The sequence below is a fragment of the Chaetura pelagica genome, unplaced genomic scaffold (genome assembly GCF_000747805.2).
Source record: "Chaetura pelagica isolate M959 unplaced genomic scaffold, ChaPel_1.0 scaffold657, whole genome shotgun sequence".
In the NCBI taxonomy this organism is placed as follows: Eukaryota; Metazoa; Chordata; class Aves; order Apodiformes; family Apodidae; genus Chaetura; species Chaetura pelagica.
In genome coordinates, this window is record NW_009953931.1 from 615494 (window position 1) to 632904 (window position 17411).

The following is a 17411-nucleotide window of genomic DNA, read 5'->3' on the forward strand; positions in this document are numbered from 1 at the left end:
AACTATCATACAAAATAGTTTTCTCTCCAAAAGCTTTTGTGATAGCCATTGAAGTAGTAGGACAGTTAGTTCTGTGTGAGGTAAAGGACAGAACTACCCTCACATAACAGGCAAAGATGCCCCAAATCTCAAGTAAAAGGATAAGGGAAGAATACTAATGGGTAACCCAATGGTTTCACACTGGCATATGGTTGTCAAATTTCCTGAAAAACTGGAGTAGAAACTAAAGGAACTCTAAAGAAGAAAATAATTTGAAAACAGTGTCTGGATTTCACTTTATTGCAAATACTAGCATTACCAAGAAAGCCCTTCTTTGAAGGGATGACCTCAAGCTTGTTATCAAATCAAAGAACAAAATTATCAGATTCAGGCTGTGCTACAAGCCTAGAAGTCCAAGTATTAGGTGAAGATTGGCATAACCCTTAAGTATCCTCAATAATTGAACAGACAGATAATACGACAAGACACGTTAACTGCACAACCAGTACAGCAGAACATCTTCTTGGGAGGAAAAAAACAAACATGTCTCCCAGAAAATGAGCACTCAGGAACAAGGGTCGTCTCAACTCTTTCAGAGTGAGGTCAACAGGAGAAGTGGCAGAATGTCCTCCCTAACTTGCAGAGCACAGCTGAAATGGAGGCGTGAGGTAGACACCTATTTTACTAAGTACAGAACAATAAAAACCATAAGGAAAAAGCTGTTAAGGATAAGTGGTGCACTAAATAAAAAAGCTAGGACTTCTCAACAGTGGCTGCACTCTTACAAATGTTTCATGTTTTACAGTCCCCCACATCCTATTTATAGTGCAAGGAATTATGTCTGCTGTGTTTGAATGCTTGTGCCATCTGGAAACATGAGGGTCTACTACTAATAAAAATTTGATAGCAAACTTACTAGATCTCAACATCTCTATGCAGAACCAAGCTCTCTTGTATGTCTTTGTGGCTGCTTAGTGTAAAAACACTGAAGTGGTATCTAGCAAAATTTGGACATGATGACTGCAGTATGATACATCTAACAAATTCTGACAGCCTAAGCTCAAGGATGTTGTAAAGAGATTCTATACATAATGAAGTTCTGCATGCATATCTCCAACACCATCTGTCATAATTGTCGACAGCAGCCAGAAGGGAGAGAAGAAATTATAGCCACCTATTTATTCCCCCTCCTGATAGCAGACAGAACAAGTCCTTCCCCAAAGAGAATGAGTACCTGACTAGCTAAGAAAATAAAGGTAAAGATCCCATTTGCAACCAGAACACACACACTTCTGCCACACAAACTTGTACAGCACTTAAAAAGGGAAAATGCCCTGGTTAGAGCAGAATTTTGTGGAAGGAAACACTGAAAAGAAGGAACTTGGCACAGGGGCACCATGCTCAACTAGGTGGTACAAACAGCCACCTGGATGCTTAATTCATAACCTTTTTTTGTCCCTTCAAAAATACCTCAGTATTTCAGAAAGTTTCATAGTATCCAACTATACAGTCAATACGCAGTAGGTACTCAGGAAAAGTAAAAGGAAAAGAAGGCTTAAGGAGCCCAAAGGTTACAAGAAAACTTAATTTTTAAAGGTTAGAACAGTTTCCACACAGTCAAACAACTTTTTTTTTTTTTTTTAAGTGTTTAAAATTATATGAACAACAGTTCATAAAAGGTTTCTGTTCTTGCCAAAATTGTTTTAGTCAAACCTAACTCGTTGTGTTAGGCATAACAAAGTAAGTCTCTATGAAGCTTATACATGTTTCTTTGCAACTTTATAAAATACAAGACTACAGTGACCCTGTGATATCAGAGGCAAAAAATGCACCTGCAATTTCCAGTTCATTTAAGTTCTGTATTATTATTCAGTTCCGTAAAACCCAAACACCCCTGCTAAACTAGGAAAAAAAGGACTTTACATTCCTACCCATTACTTACCAATTTTCTGTCAAGGTAATACACTTACAGAAATCAAATATTAAAAATTGACACATACAGACCATGAACATAAAAACACAGACAGTATTTGGATTTCAAGCATTCTTAGTGCCTTACTATATACTATAGAGATTAAAAGGTGATGAAATTGCCTCTCTGTTAAATAAATGGATGTTGCTGTCTTTAGTCTGCCTTAAAATATCACACTCAAGATCAGAATATTGCATGGAGTACATAATACATTTTCTAGTACCTTAACATCATTCAAGAAGCGAACAGCCTTTACTTAAGGAATAACAACTTATGATTTTAAGGCGTGACTACCACTTAAAAGCCATTTCACATAGTGAAGGGACATGGCATTTCCCACCTTTTCTAGTCTCAACAACTAGCTCAATTCTACAGACCACTTTTCAAATTAATATTCCCAGAAAATGGTCTGATTGCCTCTTTGCCTGGAAATACAAAAGGGTATGTGTTTTTTGGCAGGTGACACTTCAAAAAAGTTATCTCTAAAAGCACATTTACTAGTATTTCACTAATCTTTCTCCTCCTCCACTGCATGATCATACTTCACACCAAAATAAAGTGTGAAGTAACTGTCTTCTCTTTATATTGTATGAAAGTCAAACTCTATACTGCAAAAGGAAGAAAAATTTCATTTTCACTGTCTCTTGGTAGCCACATTTACAGATTCACTGAGTCACTGTTTCTGTAAAGTCTAAGTAAAAAAGGACATAACTCAACCCACTGCTTCCAAATTCAGGAGGAAGTCTTTAACTATGCTAACAAGATACATAATGGTCACAGACATGTAAAGTGGCTTCAAAGAACTTCTCAGGCTTTTGTATGGCTTGACTCTCCTCCACAAAAGCAAGGGTAGAGCTTTACAAAATTTTCATTTCAGACAGCACTGCCTCCACATGCAAAACTGACATATAAACAGAGCACACTCTGCTCAAACAGAGTATGCATATTTTGATAAGCTGTTTCTTGTTGTTGTTGCTTACTTTCTCAAAACAAGATGTGATTACAAATTTCTTAGAAGTCTCTCTCTTGAGGATTAATGCCTTCCACTGAATAATGCTCTTAACTTCACCCATAGAACACATGATCATTTAAGTGCCCAGCAGATAACTAAAATCCAGAGCCTCATCAACTGGCTTTTTCTTAAATGAGTGTGATTTACATTACCCTGCCTTTGGACTTAGCCTACTGAATCCAACTGGGCCTCCTTCAGCTGAGACCCAGAAGACACATGGATTTGAAGCAGGCAGTGAAATGTCTTGTGTCAATTATTTACACTATTTGTTAGTTTCAATTCATAACCTTTACTTATTCTTACCCTTCAAACACCCTGAATAGATAGATTCACAAAGATACCTGGAAGCTTAAGTTCCATTTCTACTGAATGCAAGAAAACAAACTTGTAAAGGAAACAAATTACAGCAGCTTAAGCTTCAGAGGGTCTATGGGGTTTTTTAGTAAGTTCAATGTGTCTGGAGATGGACACAAAAAAAATTAACTCCTTATTTCCTGCAGACTACTGAGAGAGATCACCTAAGCTAAACTTAAGGATTTTAAACATTTTGTGAGGCCCTAAGAGTCTTTTTTTGAGCAAAGTTTTTTCCAGTCACAAGACTTTAATCTCAGCATTGTGAGTAGCTCAACACCAGAAAGAGTACTGGATGTAAGCAAAAAAATTACCCAGTCTTTTGCAGGTCAGTTTTCTCACTTGGGAATTAATTCCTCCAGCTGAGTTCTTCCCTCTTCCAAGTACTTGAAATCTTTTCATCATATCACAACAATTTTACACTGCTCACTTACTCTACCACCTTGATGTTCTCTCCATTAATACATGACAAAACAATGAGCAAATCTTCATGGGGCAAGAAAGCTGTTGTGAGAATGATGCTGGACTGGTATTTTTGCTCTGAAACAAAAGACTGTTTAATCAAAGCACACAAGCACTAGTCTAAAAAAACAAAAAAAACTGCTCATTTTGTGTTGGTAGCATGTCTTTGTTACTCCAAATAATTTTTTCTTACTTCTGTGAGTCTTTTGACACAAACTTCAGAACAAAAATCCCGTGGTGCAAAAGGAATTTTAAAACCAGTACAGAAACTTAAACAGTAGCACAAACTCTAAAACTTTGTTTCACTTTTTGCTCTTAAATACCTTTCTTAAAACACTTCCCTAAAAAATTCTTAACTATCTTCTGCTAAAATATGCATCACAAATTAAACATAAGTAAACTTTGAAAAGGGTACTGTTAAACAAATGACTTGTCTTTTATCCCTTAGATGTCTCTAATTGCACACAGTAACAGTTTCTTACTGAGCAACACATCTAGAGCAAAAGACAAAAAACTTTGAAACCTACTTCTACACCTACATCTTAACTCATCCAAGTTTCATTTCATATCTGAGACTGAAGCAGAAGATGGAAATCATTCTGGATTTTTAAAAAAAGTACTTGTATCCTTTTGATTTTGTAGGATCATAAATAAGCAGCTGTAAATTAGGAACAAACAGCACCTTCAGCTCACTGTAGGATAAGTGGACAGGATAAGCTCAAGTACTTACTCAGCTTTTCATATAACAGGTTAACTGGCAACTCCTACTCACTCTTACTGGCCTCCCTCACTCTAGCACTAGTGCAACTGAATAGTAAATCACCATAGGGAATAGCTGAGCTGAGAATAAAATAAACTGGCCAATAAGAACAGTTTCAACGAGCAAGTCTGCATCACTGTGGGGCCATATAAACACCATGCTAGCACAATTCAATGGATAACTCAAGATATCGATGAGTTAGTGGAGATTGGGAAGGAAATTACTCCAGGCAGCTTAAACCACACAGCTGCTGAAAGCACAGGCTGAAGAGGGTAGAGCAATACTCAAACAAAATTAACTCAAGGAAGGACAAGTACAAAGGCCACCTAGTGGAATAGACAGCCTATCTCACTAAAGACAAGGGGGAAAAAAAAAATCTAAAAAAATCTAAAGAAAGTGCCTACACAAAAAAATCCCCAACCAAAGCAATAAAACAAACAAACACACACATGCACCCACACAAGCTACAAAAACATCACTGATTAGAGTAGCCAGGTTTTGGAATCCCTATAAACGACAAAGACATAAAAATCAAATTGTGAACAGCACAGTATTTCAATGGATAAAGTGCTCAATAACCAAATTTTGTTCCCAGTCCTAGAGGAGGGATATTGCACATGTCATATTTATTTTTTTGAACATACATTCTGATGTTTGTTACTCTCGGAAACTGAGATTTTTCCTGAATCTTCTGTAGCTCTGATCTGAGCTAGACTTGACAAAATCTACTTAACTAACCTTGGATCAACGGTTATTACTACTTGATAAAGCTGACAGCTTACTTTTAAAATGCTATCTGTTGTGCGGTGAAAGTTACCAGCACTTCATAAGCTGAATTACCATCTCTGAGATGGTAAGGGTGAATTTTAAGATGATGATTCTGATAAAGCTGTCTGTATAGACTGAATTGCACTGCCTCCATAAGGAATCTCTATCTTTTTAGGTATCATAAGATCACCGCTACAGTTAATAAAACCATCCAGAATAACATTTTTGTATGCATTTTTCACAATTCTGCTTTGTAAAACACGAGCCAAACGTTTGGAGAGGTAGCTGAAGATTAGGAATCTCTGAAAATTCCCTTCATTTTTCAAATTACCGAGTCATCTGAAGCAATTTCATATAACAGATACACACACCGTAACACAGTAACAGAACACAGGAAACACTGGTGGTCTTAATTCTATGAAGGTTCTAAATGTTTTTATTTCCGTGTTTAAAAGACTAATTTTTGGATTTTAATCTAAAAACTTGAATAAATTTGGGGGTTTTTGGCAGAACCTTACCTGACGAAGCCTTGACATTGTTTTAAAAAGCTTAGAAGACATTTCAAGTTACAACCAAGTGACTTAAAGTAGAAAAGCCTTTGCTAGGAAGCCCAGTTTATGAAAACTGACAGATGAATTCTGTCATGTTCATCCCCACTGACTGACATTCATTCTGAACTGACTTGCCTACCTCAGCTCGTCTAATGCCAAAGTCATCGTCCCAGAGGCTTGGAGAAAGTCTTTCAAGGTGAAACAGCTGCACCAACGGAACAAAATAGCAGAATACCTTCAAATACCTTTTGCTCCTTACTTTATCTGCCTATGTAAAAAACTTGGGAGATGTGGTTAGAGAACCTCTCCAGAGATCCTACTAGTACTGCACCTGCTTCATTAAAACATTTCTCCTCCTACATGCCAGAGATATTGGACACCAACAGAAGTTTCCACCCATCAAGCAAGCATGCAGTCTCTTGAGGTCTGAGATGCTAAGCAGATCACTCCATGCAATTATTCACCCAAGGAAAGAATAGGAGAACAAAGGGACAAGAAGAAATTAGGAGCGAGCTATGCTTACAAGAAAGAAGGTGGAGCAAGATGTTCAACTATTAGGACAGCACATCTCCATCCTTGAGGCATGCCACATTAGTCAGGAGCAAGTACAGGACTCATGTACTAAAAAGCAACACAAAATAATTCTCACATGGACTGAAGAGATGGAAGATCACCTCACCACTATGCATACCTTAATATCTGGAGACGTTCTTGAGCATGAGACTTCCTTTGGAATTGTGTATTGAATGTTACATTCTCTGAGAAATGTAATCAGTAGTATTTGAAGCTGATTCCCAATACTGAATACACTGTTTCAACAACTTTACCCTCAATTCCTAGGTAGCATAGTTTCACGGGCATAAAAGATGAGTAATACTAGCTCTTACTTTCAGAGGCATGCTATAGAAATCATTTCACAAGCATTTGTGAAGCATGCAGAAAATATGACAGACATACAACAAAGAAGTTAAAGAGTGTTTCACTTAGCATGAAGTTTGGACAGCATACATTAGATAAGACCGAATTCTGGATGTGGAGAAAAACAAGCAGTTCCATGAGCAACAAGAAATAAGGATACCAAATTTATTTTAGGCTTATCTCACCACGGATTAATGTTTGTTTCTACTCAACTGGAAGCTCATACAGTCATCTTTCAACTCATGCACAATGTTCATGCTCATACAGCAAACCTTCAAACCACTCATGTATTTCTTTTCTCTACTGGCACTCATTTTTCACACATATTTCTTAAGAACATTTAAGGCCCTGGCTCATTGTTTTGTTTCAACAGGTAAGTTTTAAAGTTATGGTAACTTTATGCACATGACAGCATTAGTCTTATTTTCAGTTTTTCATATAGCTTTCTAAGAATTTAATATCTATCTTTTCATTTATTCCTAGATCTACACCTGAATAGAAAAAATGTACTCATTATTTTACATTACATAAATTACAGAGAACAATCAGGGACCCAACAGTTCATTTGTATCATCTATAATCTATGTTGCAAAACAGACTGGCTTAAGATACTATCATTTTTTTGAGTTGTGGTATAATGGTTTCAGAAAAATAGTATTTTCAATACTGTTGTCAGTTCTTACCAACTGTGCATTCTTTGTTGTAACAATTTAAACAGATACAATTAGGACTAACACTGCCTGTCAACGCAAGCTACACAATTACAGTATTTCGTGTTTTAGACAACATGTATTTATCTTTCACTTCTACAAGTTCATTAGCACAGGACAGAGGGTTGAAGTGATTTGATATTAATGTACTGTTTTCCTCTTGTTTTTTAAGAACATTTCACTTATTTGTAGCAAGTAATAATTGAACCTTTGGTGAAAACTCTCAATGCAGGAATGGTTTGGAATGCTGCCTTCGCTTACTCTGTAACACAGTCATGTGCTCATAAGGAGTCAAGGTGGCAGGGTCAGCTGATTTCAGCAGTTTCCTCCTCCTCCTTCCTTCCTCTTTTTCCTTCTGGATTCACACACATGAAAATATAAAAAAATTGCTTCCCTTTCTTACTGCTTGAAAAAAAATCAGTATTCAATGTCAGCAACCTAAATAAGGGGTAGAGGTTTGTCTTCCTTATACTCCTCACCACCTGGTACTACCATGATTGCTAGTAAGATGTTTGGGAGCAGAACATAGGGTAGAGACATGAAAGAAGGTTACGCAGAAAGAGCAGTCAGCTCTTATCTCTAGACCTCTCAATTTCTGCTCCACTGTCACTCTCTTCCTATTTAATCTATCTGTAAGCTGCCTTCTAGGCTATGTGCCTTTTGAGAGAAGTTTTGTGCTTATACCAACATAATAAATCCTACGATCTTACTGAAACTTCTAGAAATGGTTGCAAAATAAGCAGAAGTAATATGAATTATCTGCCAACTGTCCTTGGGTGATGCATAGAAAACAGACAATGTGCATAATTGTGAATATGTATCTTCTCTGAAGACATAGGTGTGTGTACATAAATATATTTATCAGTTACCATGTTTGTTTATGTTCACTGATTGCTCATTAAAGTTGATTTTCCAAACCACCTGCTGAGGCTAGCTGCAAAGGAAAGGATCTGTCAGAGGAATGGAAACCCCAGTGACTGCAGCAGCGTGTCTAACAGCCAAGAACAGACCACTGGTCATGTGCAAGGAAACTCTCCAGAAGTGCCATTAAGTGGAGTAAACAACAATAAAGAAGTCCAACAACTCTCAGAGAACCTGGAAAGTTGAGAAGTCTCCTATTTCTCTGAATTCTGGGTTAGCAGCAGTTCAAGACTGCATGATTTCAACTCAGCAATTACATGGACAAGGATCTCTCAGAGGAGGTTAATTGACATTCACCTTGGGGACACAGTCTGCTCAGAAAGACAAAACTGGTATCAGCTGGGATTTTTCAGAAAAACCCTTGAATTCCACAACAACTTGAAGACCAAAAAGGGAAGCAAGTGGCACAGAATGTCAGGGATGCCTGCTGATCAAAATTATCCCAGAGCAGTTTTATGACATAAACAGGGTCAACACAGAAGAACGGAGAATAAAAATAAATCCTAATTAATTTTATATCACTAATACAGCACTTTGGAAATCACTTAATGATGGCTAAACAAGTAATAGGTGAAAGACTCCTGAACTTATTTTCTGCAGAACTCCAAAGTTAAAAAACCCAAAACAGCTCCTTGAGCATTGATTACTACGAACCTTTTTTTTGTGCAAGTAAACACAGAGCTATCTTCATGAGCCTGAAGACAATCAATAGAGCAAGCACGAGTTTACCCTGTTTCAAGTCCATTCACTAACAATTTGAATTTAGCTCCACAATTATTGAGAGCCCTTTTAACAAAAATGTTTCTGAACTACAGTATAGTGTTAATGAGATTAAATTCACCCACCTAAGATTTTAGAAGGCAACTATCCATTTTTCAGAACCAAATTTGTTTTTTGCAGAGCTTTTCCCTTTAAAGTGCTTCCTACTAAAGCCTCTAAACACTTTGAAATGTCTTCTGCTAGGAAGTAGAGCCAGAAGAAGCAAATCGGCACTAAGAGCTGTATTGCTATTACTGAGAAGTGGGAAAAAACAGCATAATGATGCTGACACAAGACACTATAGACAGATACAAACTAAAATTTCCTGAAGTTGGGAATAGCCTCCTATAGTTAAGAAAACACATGTATGGTGTTATTACCAGTCTCAAGTCTTCTTTTGCCAAAACTGTTCACCTGGTTCACCCAAGTTTTCCAGTTACTTGATTCCTACCCTTTGAGGTAGAAATTTAGATAGAGATATTTTAAATATAGAGATATCTTTAGTATTTTTGAGCAATCATCAAACTTTAGGAAGCTTTAAGAATTAAGACATCCTGAAACTGACAGTTATTTCAAATAATTCCAGCATCAAACCTCAAACTGGCAGAGTTGCAGTCTTCATTGAAAATTAGATCCTTTGAACAGTTTAAGAAACTAAGGGAACATCACCATTTTTATTCTGGGGGAAAAAAATGTGTTTTGCAACGCTCATTTTTTCTTTTAAGAGGAAAAAAATACAACTGCATCCTTGGGGAGTCACATCATACTCATCGTGCCAGGCATTAACAACATTCTTAGTCCAAAATATCTTTTTAAAACAGCAGTTGAGTCTGAGATTTGAATTAATAACATCATCCCCTTTGCTGTTTTGTCACTGGATGATTCATCCTAAAGCGGGATGGGCTTTCTCACAAAATGTAACAATGTTATTAAACAGTAAGCAAAGTGCAGTAATGCCAGTAGGCAAATACACTATACCTTTCAAAAACCTAATGAACCATAGATAAAAATACACGAGAAAGTCTCTTCCTACTGAAGACAACAGCAAGTAGTACAAAGCCCACCCTGTTTCAAATTACATTAAGAATATTGTTCTAGCCCTACAGAACTTCTCACAAAACGTACAATAGAAAGTTAATACAAACTTTTGTCATCATTGGGTTTCATCAGCAAGCTTTTCTTCCAAATGCCACATGATTCTATTGAAATTATCACCATTTGTACATTTAATCTATTTTAAAGACTACCAACTTAAACTGCCATCTTGGGAAAAGAAGGTCAGTCTTCTTGTTGAGGTACAGACTGAGGTTTCCTACTAAACATCTAGAGTACACAAAGCTTCTGAATAATATAAAAGCAAAAAAATTCCCTAGAAGATTTGGAACAGGGAGCTCACACTTGGAAGAGAACCTGCCAATGCCCTCTATGAGATCTTGAACAGCACAGGGACAAGAATATAGTTCCTTTGGCTAACACACTCAGCTTAAATATTTTTCTACTGTACATTATGGTGTTCCTTAAAATCAAAAAGCTGCCTGCCATAATGCCAAGAAAAAGCCTTTGAGTATCTAATTCTGGAAGGGCAGAACACACACTATGCACATTATCAGTATAAAGGCTTTGGAGCAAAGGGGTATTTCCAGAGGTTCTGCCACTTGAATGAAGAGCTGAAAGCAAGTGTGTCAGAAGGAGGCATATTAGCTGTGCATTTCCTGGCAGAAGACTAACCCTGGAAAGTGTATTGACCATGGAATAAGAAATATGCCAAACAAAGCACTGCCCCATTATGTTGAAGACCTGTCACTTCTCATTCATCACAAGCAAGGTCAGTGTCTGAACACCTCCCAGCAATAAAGTCAGACGAGAAACAGACGGCCTGGATTTCTTACTCTCAGGGCAGTACCCCACTAAGGCTGCCTGCTCCAATACTTCTCTGGCAAGCTGTCACCTACAGACCTAATGCCACCTGTCAGCAAATGCACAAGTCCTACAAGATCCCTACAACTGACAGAAAAGTATCTTCTGCAGTCATTCCCAGCACAAGACGATAGAAAATCCACCCCAAGTAAGACACTGCTGTGGCTAATGTACATACCTGTTCTTTACCATCATCCTGGACAATAATTGCATTTCCAGTGCCAAAGGGAAATTCCTATATTAAATGGGAAGTGCCCAACCCAGTGAAAGAAATCTCTTTTTGCGTAGCGGATGAGTTCTTTTACTTGAGCAGAATTATCCACTTCTCCAAGAAACATCTCCATGGCATACATAACAAGCCAAGCACATATGCATCTTGGGTATAATTCAGCAGATACCAGCATAAAAGAAAGCAAGCAGCATGGCTAAGAGGTTTGATTTTCTTAGCCTCAAGACAGGATAGCCTCCATACCCTTTTGGAGCCAGGAAGAAGCTGTACTTTCTTTACTGTCATCTACAACTGACAGGAAAAGACAAATTTCTAAAACAATATCCTAGGAAAAGAATCTCTGAAATGGAAAAGGCAGTTTAAATGCATTAATAAACTTGCAGCAATCTCAGCCTACACTCAACACAATTTCTACCTGTACTGGCAGTTTTGCCTGGTCACAGAAGCCTGAAAAGAGACTGCAGTGAAGGATTGCTTCTGTGGATCACTGACATGGCTTTGGAGATTTTTGTGAAAAAAAGAAAAAGCAGGAGTTAAATAGAGCTGCTATTCTTTTTCCAAGGCTGAAATGCAGCTTCTTAGTGTATATGTACATAGATATGAAAGAGCCAGAGAAACTTGGGCAACTAGGACCAACAGGTGGTAGAACCAGAAAGTGAGCAGTTATAAGCCTGAAATACCTGTAAACCAGTGCTTATGAGGGAAAGATGAGAAATTACAGCATACCCACTGATTACAGGCTTGGAATACAGTTGTGAGCAGAAGGATCTTGGAATCCAGGATAAAGCAATCTTAATAAATAGCACGAGCAGACAACTTCAGAACCATAGATGTTCTTCATAAATATGGCAATGTTGAGGCTGAAGAAAAATCTCAGATGTTTTTTAGGCACCTGCAAAACAGACCCTACACAAAGTAGATATGAAAGGGCATAAAGGTTTTCTTCTAGCTATAAAGATCCATTAAGTCTCAAGACAAGCATAATAGGATGCCCTAGTGGGATGCCCCAATGCTACAGTTCTCTGTGGAATAAAGCTCTCTAAAGCCAGCATTTTGTCCTGTAATGACCATGTGCTTCTAGACACTTGCCCTGTTCACATACACTTCCCTAGTAGCCATTTCTGACTACTGTCAGAGGGGACACTGAACTATACAGACCTCTTATCCGACCTAGTATTGTTCACATGAATAATGTTATGGGAAACTCCTCACTTCGGGAAGAGACCATGACTTGATTGACTTGTTTAAGAAATACATTTGACATCTACACTAATGTTCTTTATTAAGCTAGGAGATGAAGGATTTGAAAATACTGTATAGAATGCCAAGGCTCTCCAGATAGTGCAGACATCTAACATTTCTACCTGCTAGTAAGCTTGTTACTAAACTCAACTAATTTAAACACTGGTAACCTCAAGAAATAGCATGGAGATGAAGAAAAGCACTGGAAAATACAAGTAATAGGCAGCTGGAGTAAACTGAAGCCAAATACTAGCTGCTAAACATGAAAACCACAATAATAGCCTTGCTGATCAATGGTATAGAAAATGCTAAAAAAAAAAAGATTGAGGGTCAACTCAAGGAAAACTTGAAGGGAAAAAGCCACCAAAGAAGAATTAAATTAGGAAGCATACAACTGTATGTAACAAATAAATCTGTGCACAAGAATTAACACACTTGTAAAGATTTCCCCCTGGTAGACAGCAAGAGAAAAACAAGAGGTAAACAAGAACTGGAAGACAAATACAAGGCATAACATCTTTTCTGCAAAATGTTAAGGAAAAAATTCTCCATGGTCAAGAACCTGAGCAGTCTGCACAACCACGCCCTAGATGAACATACAGACAAGCATTCAAAGAACAATTTAAACAACACTATAAAGACCAGGCAAATGTCTAATCCTAAATTTTCAAAATTCTAGCTACAGACATACTAACAGAATATAAAACAAGAAGAGAAACAGATGCACATGTGAAAATTCCTCAGTATTTTTCAGATTTGAAAGGAGACTATATAGAGCTAGGAACGACCAAAGTTCTCTGGGTTTGGTATGCTTCAATTTTGTCCTTATTTCATGCATTTATTTTTTGTTAGGTTTGGCAACATAGGAAAAACAATGTAATAATTTGTTTTTCTAATCCTATTTACTCCTTATTGAAAAAAATAATCAGAGTGGTTATTCCATTCTTAATTCCCTCCCCCTCCTTTCCTATCCCCATGTTTTTATTCCAGACAATGTAAAGTGGAAGTCTACATGTAAAAAAAAACAACACCAAAACATTAAAAACATTTAAATTCTATAAAATATTACTAAAAGAAGAACATACTGAAAGAAATGGCAATCCTGAGTATTCATTTCTGGTACTATATATATTAGTCTTGCATGGAAAAAAGCCCCACACTTAGGTTAAAGGAGATGATACTATTATAATTTATGTAATTATTATAAATTCTAAGAGTGAATTTCAAGAGGTAACTTCCTAGGAAGTCTTTTAGGTGGGACCTTCTGATTCATATTGCTATCAACTTTGAGCACCTGGGTGTACCTAGGAACATGCAACCCAGGAGCACAGTTCAGACTGGGATCCACATGGCTGGAGAGCAGCCCTGTGGAAAGGGACCTGGGGGTCTTGGTGGATAACAGGCTCAACATGAGTAAACAGTGTGCTACAGCAGCAGAGAGCCAACAGGATGCTGGGCTGCACCAACAGGGCATCAACAGCAGAGATAAAGAAGTCATCATCCCACTCTGCTCAGTGCTTGTCAGACTACACCTGGAGTACTGGGTTCAGTTCTTGTCCCTGCTCTACAAAAAGGATGGGACAGGCTGGAGAGGGTCCAGAGAAGGGCCACAAGGATGATTAGAGGACTGGAGAATGTGCCATATGAGGAGAAGCTGAGAAAACTGGGTTTGTTCAGCCTTGAGAAAAGAGGGCTTTGGGGAGACCTCATTATCATGTTCCAGTACTTAAAGGGTGGCTGCCAGGAAGGTGGAGACTCCCTGTTTACAAGGAGTCACATGGAAAAGACAAGGGGTAATGGGCACAAGTTGCTCCTGGGGAGATTCAAATTGGACATAAGAGATAAATGTTTCATTATGAGAACAGTCAAACATTGGAATAGTCTCCTAAGGGAAGCGGTAGATTCTCCCACACCGGACAGTTTTAAGTCTCAGCTTGACCAGGTTTGACCAGATGATCCTTGAGGTCCCTTAGAGCTTGGCATTCTATGATTCTATGACACTGTTTATCCTGCCCTATGGGAATCTTAAATCAATTTATTAGGAATACTGAAGATCATGTCAGAAAAATAATAAATTGTCAAAACATTAGCTATATCTTATTAACATTAAAATACTTAAGGCAGCTTGTCTGGCATGTGTATCTTCTTTCAAATTTTATATTTGCTTTGCAGCTCACATAAGGGAATGATACATCAATAGTAATACGAAAAAAATACTCACTCTTACAAAAATCTCATGCTGAAAGAATAAATTATTCCTAAAAAAGTCACACCTGAAGTGTGGTATATTACCACTTAATTCTATATTTTTCTGAATGTGCACATGAACCACAAAAAAAGCTGTCACTTGTTGCTTTTCTCAGATTATCCCCGCCCTAAAAAAATGCGGATTTCCATGTTCAAAGTTATAATTAGTAAGCATCATCGTTATCCTGCTTTGAAGTCTACCATGCAAAAAAAATCCTGGCAAGGGTTTGGCCCCCATTTTTTATCTTTCACAACCAATTTCACCACATCCTGTCAGTTTAAGGAGTAATAATAAAAGTCATTCAGGTCTAATATAAACCTCTGTTGAGGTATATGGTTGATGGCTAGTCCTTTCCAGCCATGTGAAACAGTGCAGACATAAAGTAGACTGCACCTACACAGAACTAACTACAGAATTTCACAGTATATTTACATACACAGTAAGTGATATGTGGATTCCATCAAAGAGGCACTCATATATTCATTTTACTAACAACTGCTATCTCCAGATGCTAATTTTATTTATAACACAAGAGGCCTTTATAAGCTAAGTGTATATTCACAAAAGCAGTCATACACACACCTTTACACATGAGTAATTACATAAACCAGGGTCCCTTACTGTTTTCAGCTCTGCAAAAATACTGCAGTCATGAATTAAACATCACCCTTCAAAGTTCTCTGTTTTGTGCCTGCTTTGGCAAGGTTTCTGGGAACAGCGATTAGAAATAGCTTTACATTACCTCCAACCTTAGGCCCACCAGCAGATCCTGGCTTTCTTGCACTGTTTGAAGGATTTCCTGGCTTTTTAGGTGCTGGAACCTTGAAGGCTGAAGCAGCTGATGATGGCCTATTTCCATCCACTGACTCTTCATCATCAAAGCTTTTGTCTAGAAAAGGATACAATCAGTAAAAATACAACTATTAGAATGGATGTATATTTATTTCCTAGTCAACTATTCTGCTTCATATTTCATAGAAATTCACAAATTGTATAAAGAAAACCAAATATTTATCACTTTGTCCTCTCTGTCTGACCTAGGAATAAAATGACACTAAGAAATAAACAGCATTTTCTACATTGTGCTCGTATATTATTTTGCCTTCATAATTATCCACTGTAAAGCCAAAGAAAAAAATTAATCCTACATATTCACTCTCACAAAGGGAAAATATCTTTGCTGGGACTTAATATCTTTGCCCGTTTCTGAATATTTTCCCCAAAGGAAAGCACTTCATATAATTTCTGTCATTCCAGTCTATTAAAGACAAACGCTTCTCCTTTTTCTTCTCTTACTCATGCATGCATTTTCTGCTACACATCCTCCCACAGTGCGTCTAACCAGCACTCCCTGTCTCCGTCCTTCCACCCAGATTTTTCAACTTACAATCACAGATCCTCTTGCAGATCAGCCGCCTCATTCCTCTGATAGCTCTTCAATCCCCTCACCCTAGGACAGACCCAGCACCTCACATGGCCACATGCAGTAAATTCTCAACACTAATCAAAGATTCTATCAAAAACTGCTCGCAAACACCCTAGATCCACCACTGAGATTTGTGCCGGCATCTTTCTCTCCCTTCCCTGCACTGGGTGCCGCACAACCAATGAGCTGCAAGGTGACATCATCTTCTGGGAGCCACCGCCACAGGAAAAGGTGAAAATTCTCCATGCAAATAAATTCATTCCCACACACTGTATTTGCTACTATTCCAATTCTTCATTTAAAAAAAAAAAAATTAAAAAAAAAAACCAGACAGGCAGATAATACTCCGGGGTTTGCACTCCTCCTTCCTGTTATTTCAGGTTTGTGTGGTTTTAAATCCAGAAAGAAATTCATCTCTAATGACTAAATGAAAGTCTCAATACAAAATATTCCATCTTCAAAAAAAAAAAAGCCACCCTGGCATATTACAACAGCAGAACATAATAGTTTCTCAATCCACTTAGGGAAGAAGGATTTATCTGTAAGTTTGAGTATGGGAAATCTATCAGCCTATGGTTCTTATAGTAAATAAAATGGGCGAGGCTGAGACATAGCTCCACGACAGTAATAAAAGACCAATTTAGCATATTACCTTCTCTAAAACCTGCCATTAAAAAAAAAAAATGCAAAGCTCTAATCCCTGGAATGGTGACTATTTACCCTTTGCTTATTCAGAACTTGCTCCCAGTGAAAAGTCAACTGTATTTAATAATACAGCCTCCCAAAGGAAGGCAGCTTTCATTAAAAGGGTAAAGCAAGGTTTTGTTCAACAGCATTGCAGCACCACAAACGTGAGAACACCCCACATTTACCATGTCCAAGATCACTGCTGCTATAGTTAGAACATTTTTTCCCAGCATTAGTGAAAAGCTGTGCCTTGCACTACCCAATCTGCACAACCACAGAAGAAAAAACCCACCACAAGAAACATCTGGATGTTCACCGACAATTTTCACTAACATTATTTCCTTCTCCCCTAAAACCTCCCTTTTTTTTTTTTTTCTTTAAAGAGATTCTTGCTAGGAATAATCGTGTTTGGATATGTAAACTCTCAGAACGGGAAAAAGGCACCAGCCTCCTCCCCGCTAGCCTCTGTGTTGCCATGGAAACAGCACTCCCCTCAGCT

General features: G+C 37.8%; 1 protein-coding gene across 3 annotated transcripts in view; it reads right to left on the bottom strand.

The window, feature by feature from the left end:
* Nucleotides 1-17411, bottom strand: part of CLASP2 (cytoplasmic linker associated protein 2) — a 137946-nt gene that overhangs the window by 66419 nt on the left and 54116 nt on the right. For 2 of the 3 annotated variants that reach the window (XM_010001702.1, XM_010001699.1), the window contains exon 8: nt 15542-15688. In XM_010001702.1, the coding sequence (XP_010000004.1) occupies nt 15542-15688 (147 nt within the window). Of the gene's footprint in view, nt 1-12673; nt 12677-15541; nt 15689-17411 lie in introns of all 3 variants that reach the window. The other variant, XM_010001700.1, reaches the window with a different exon arrangement.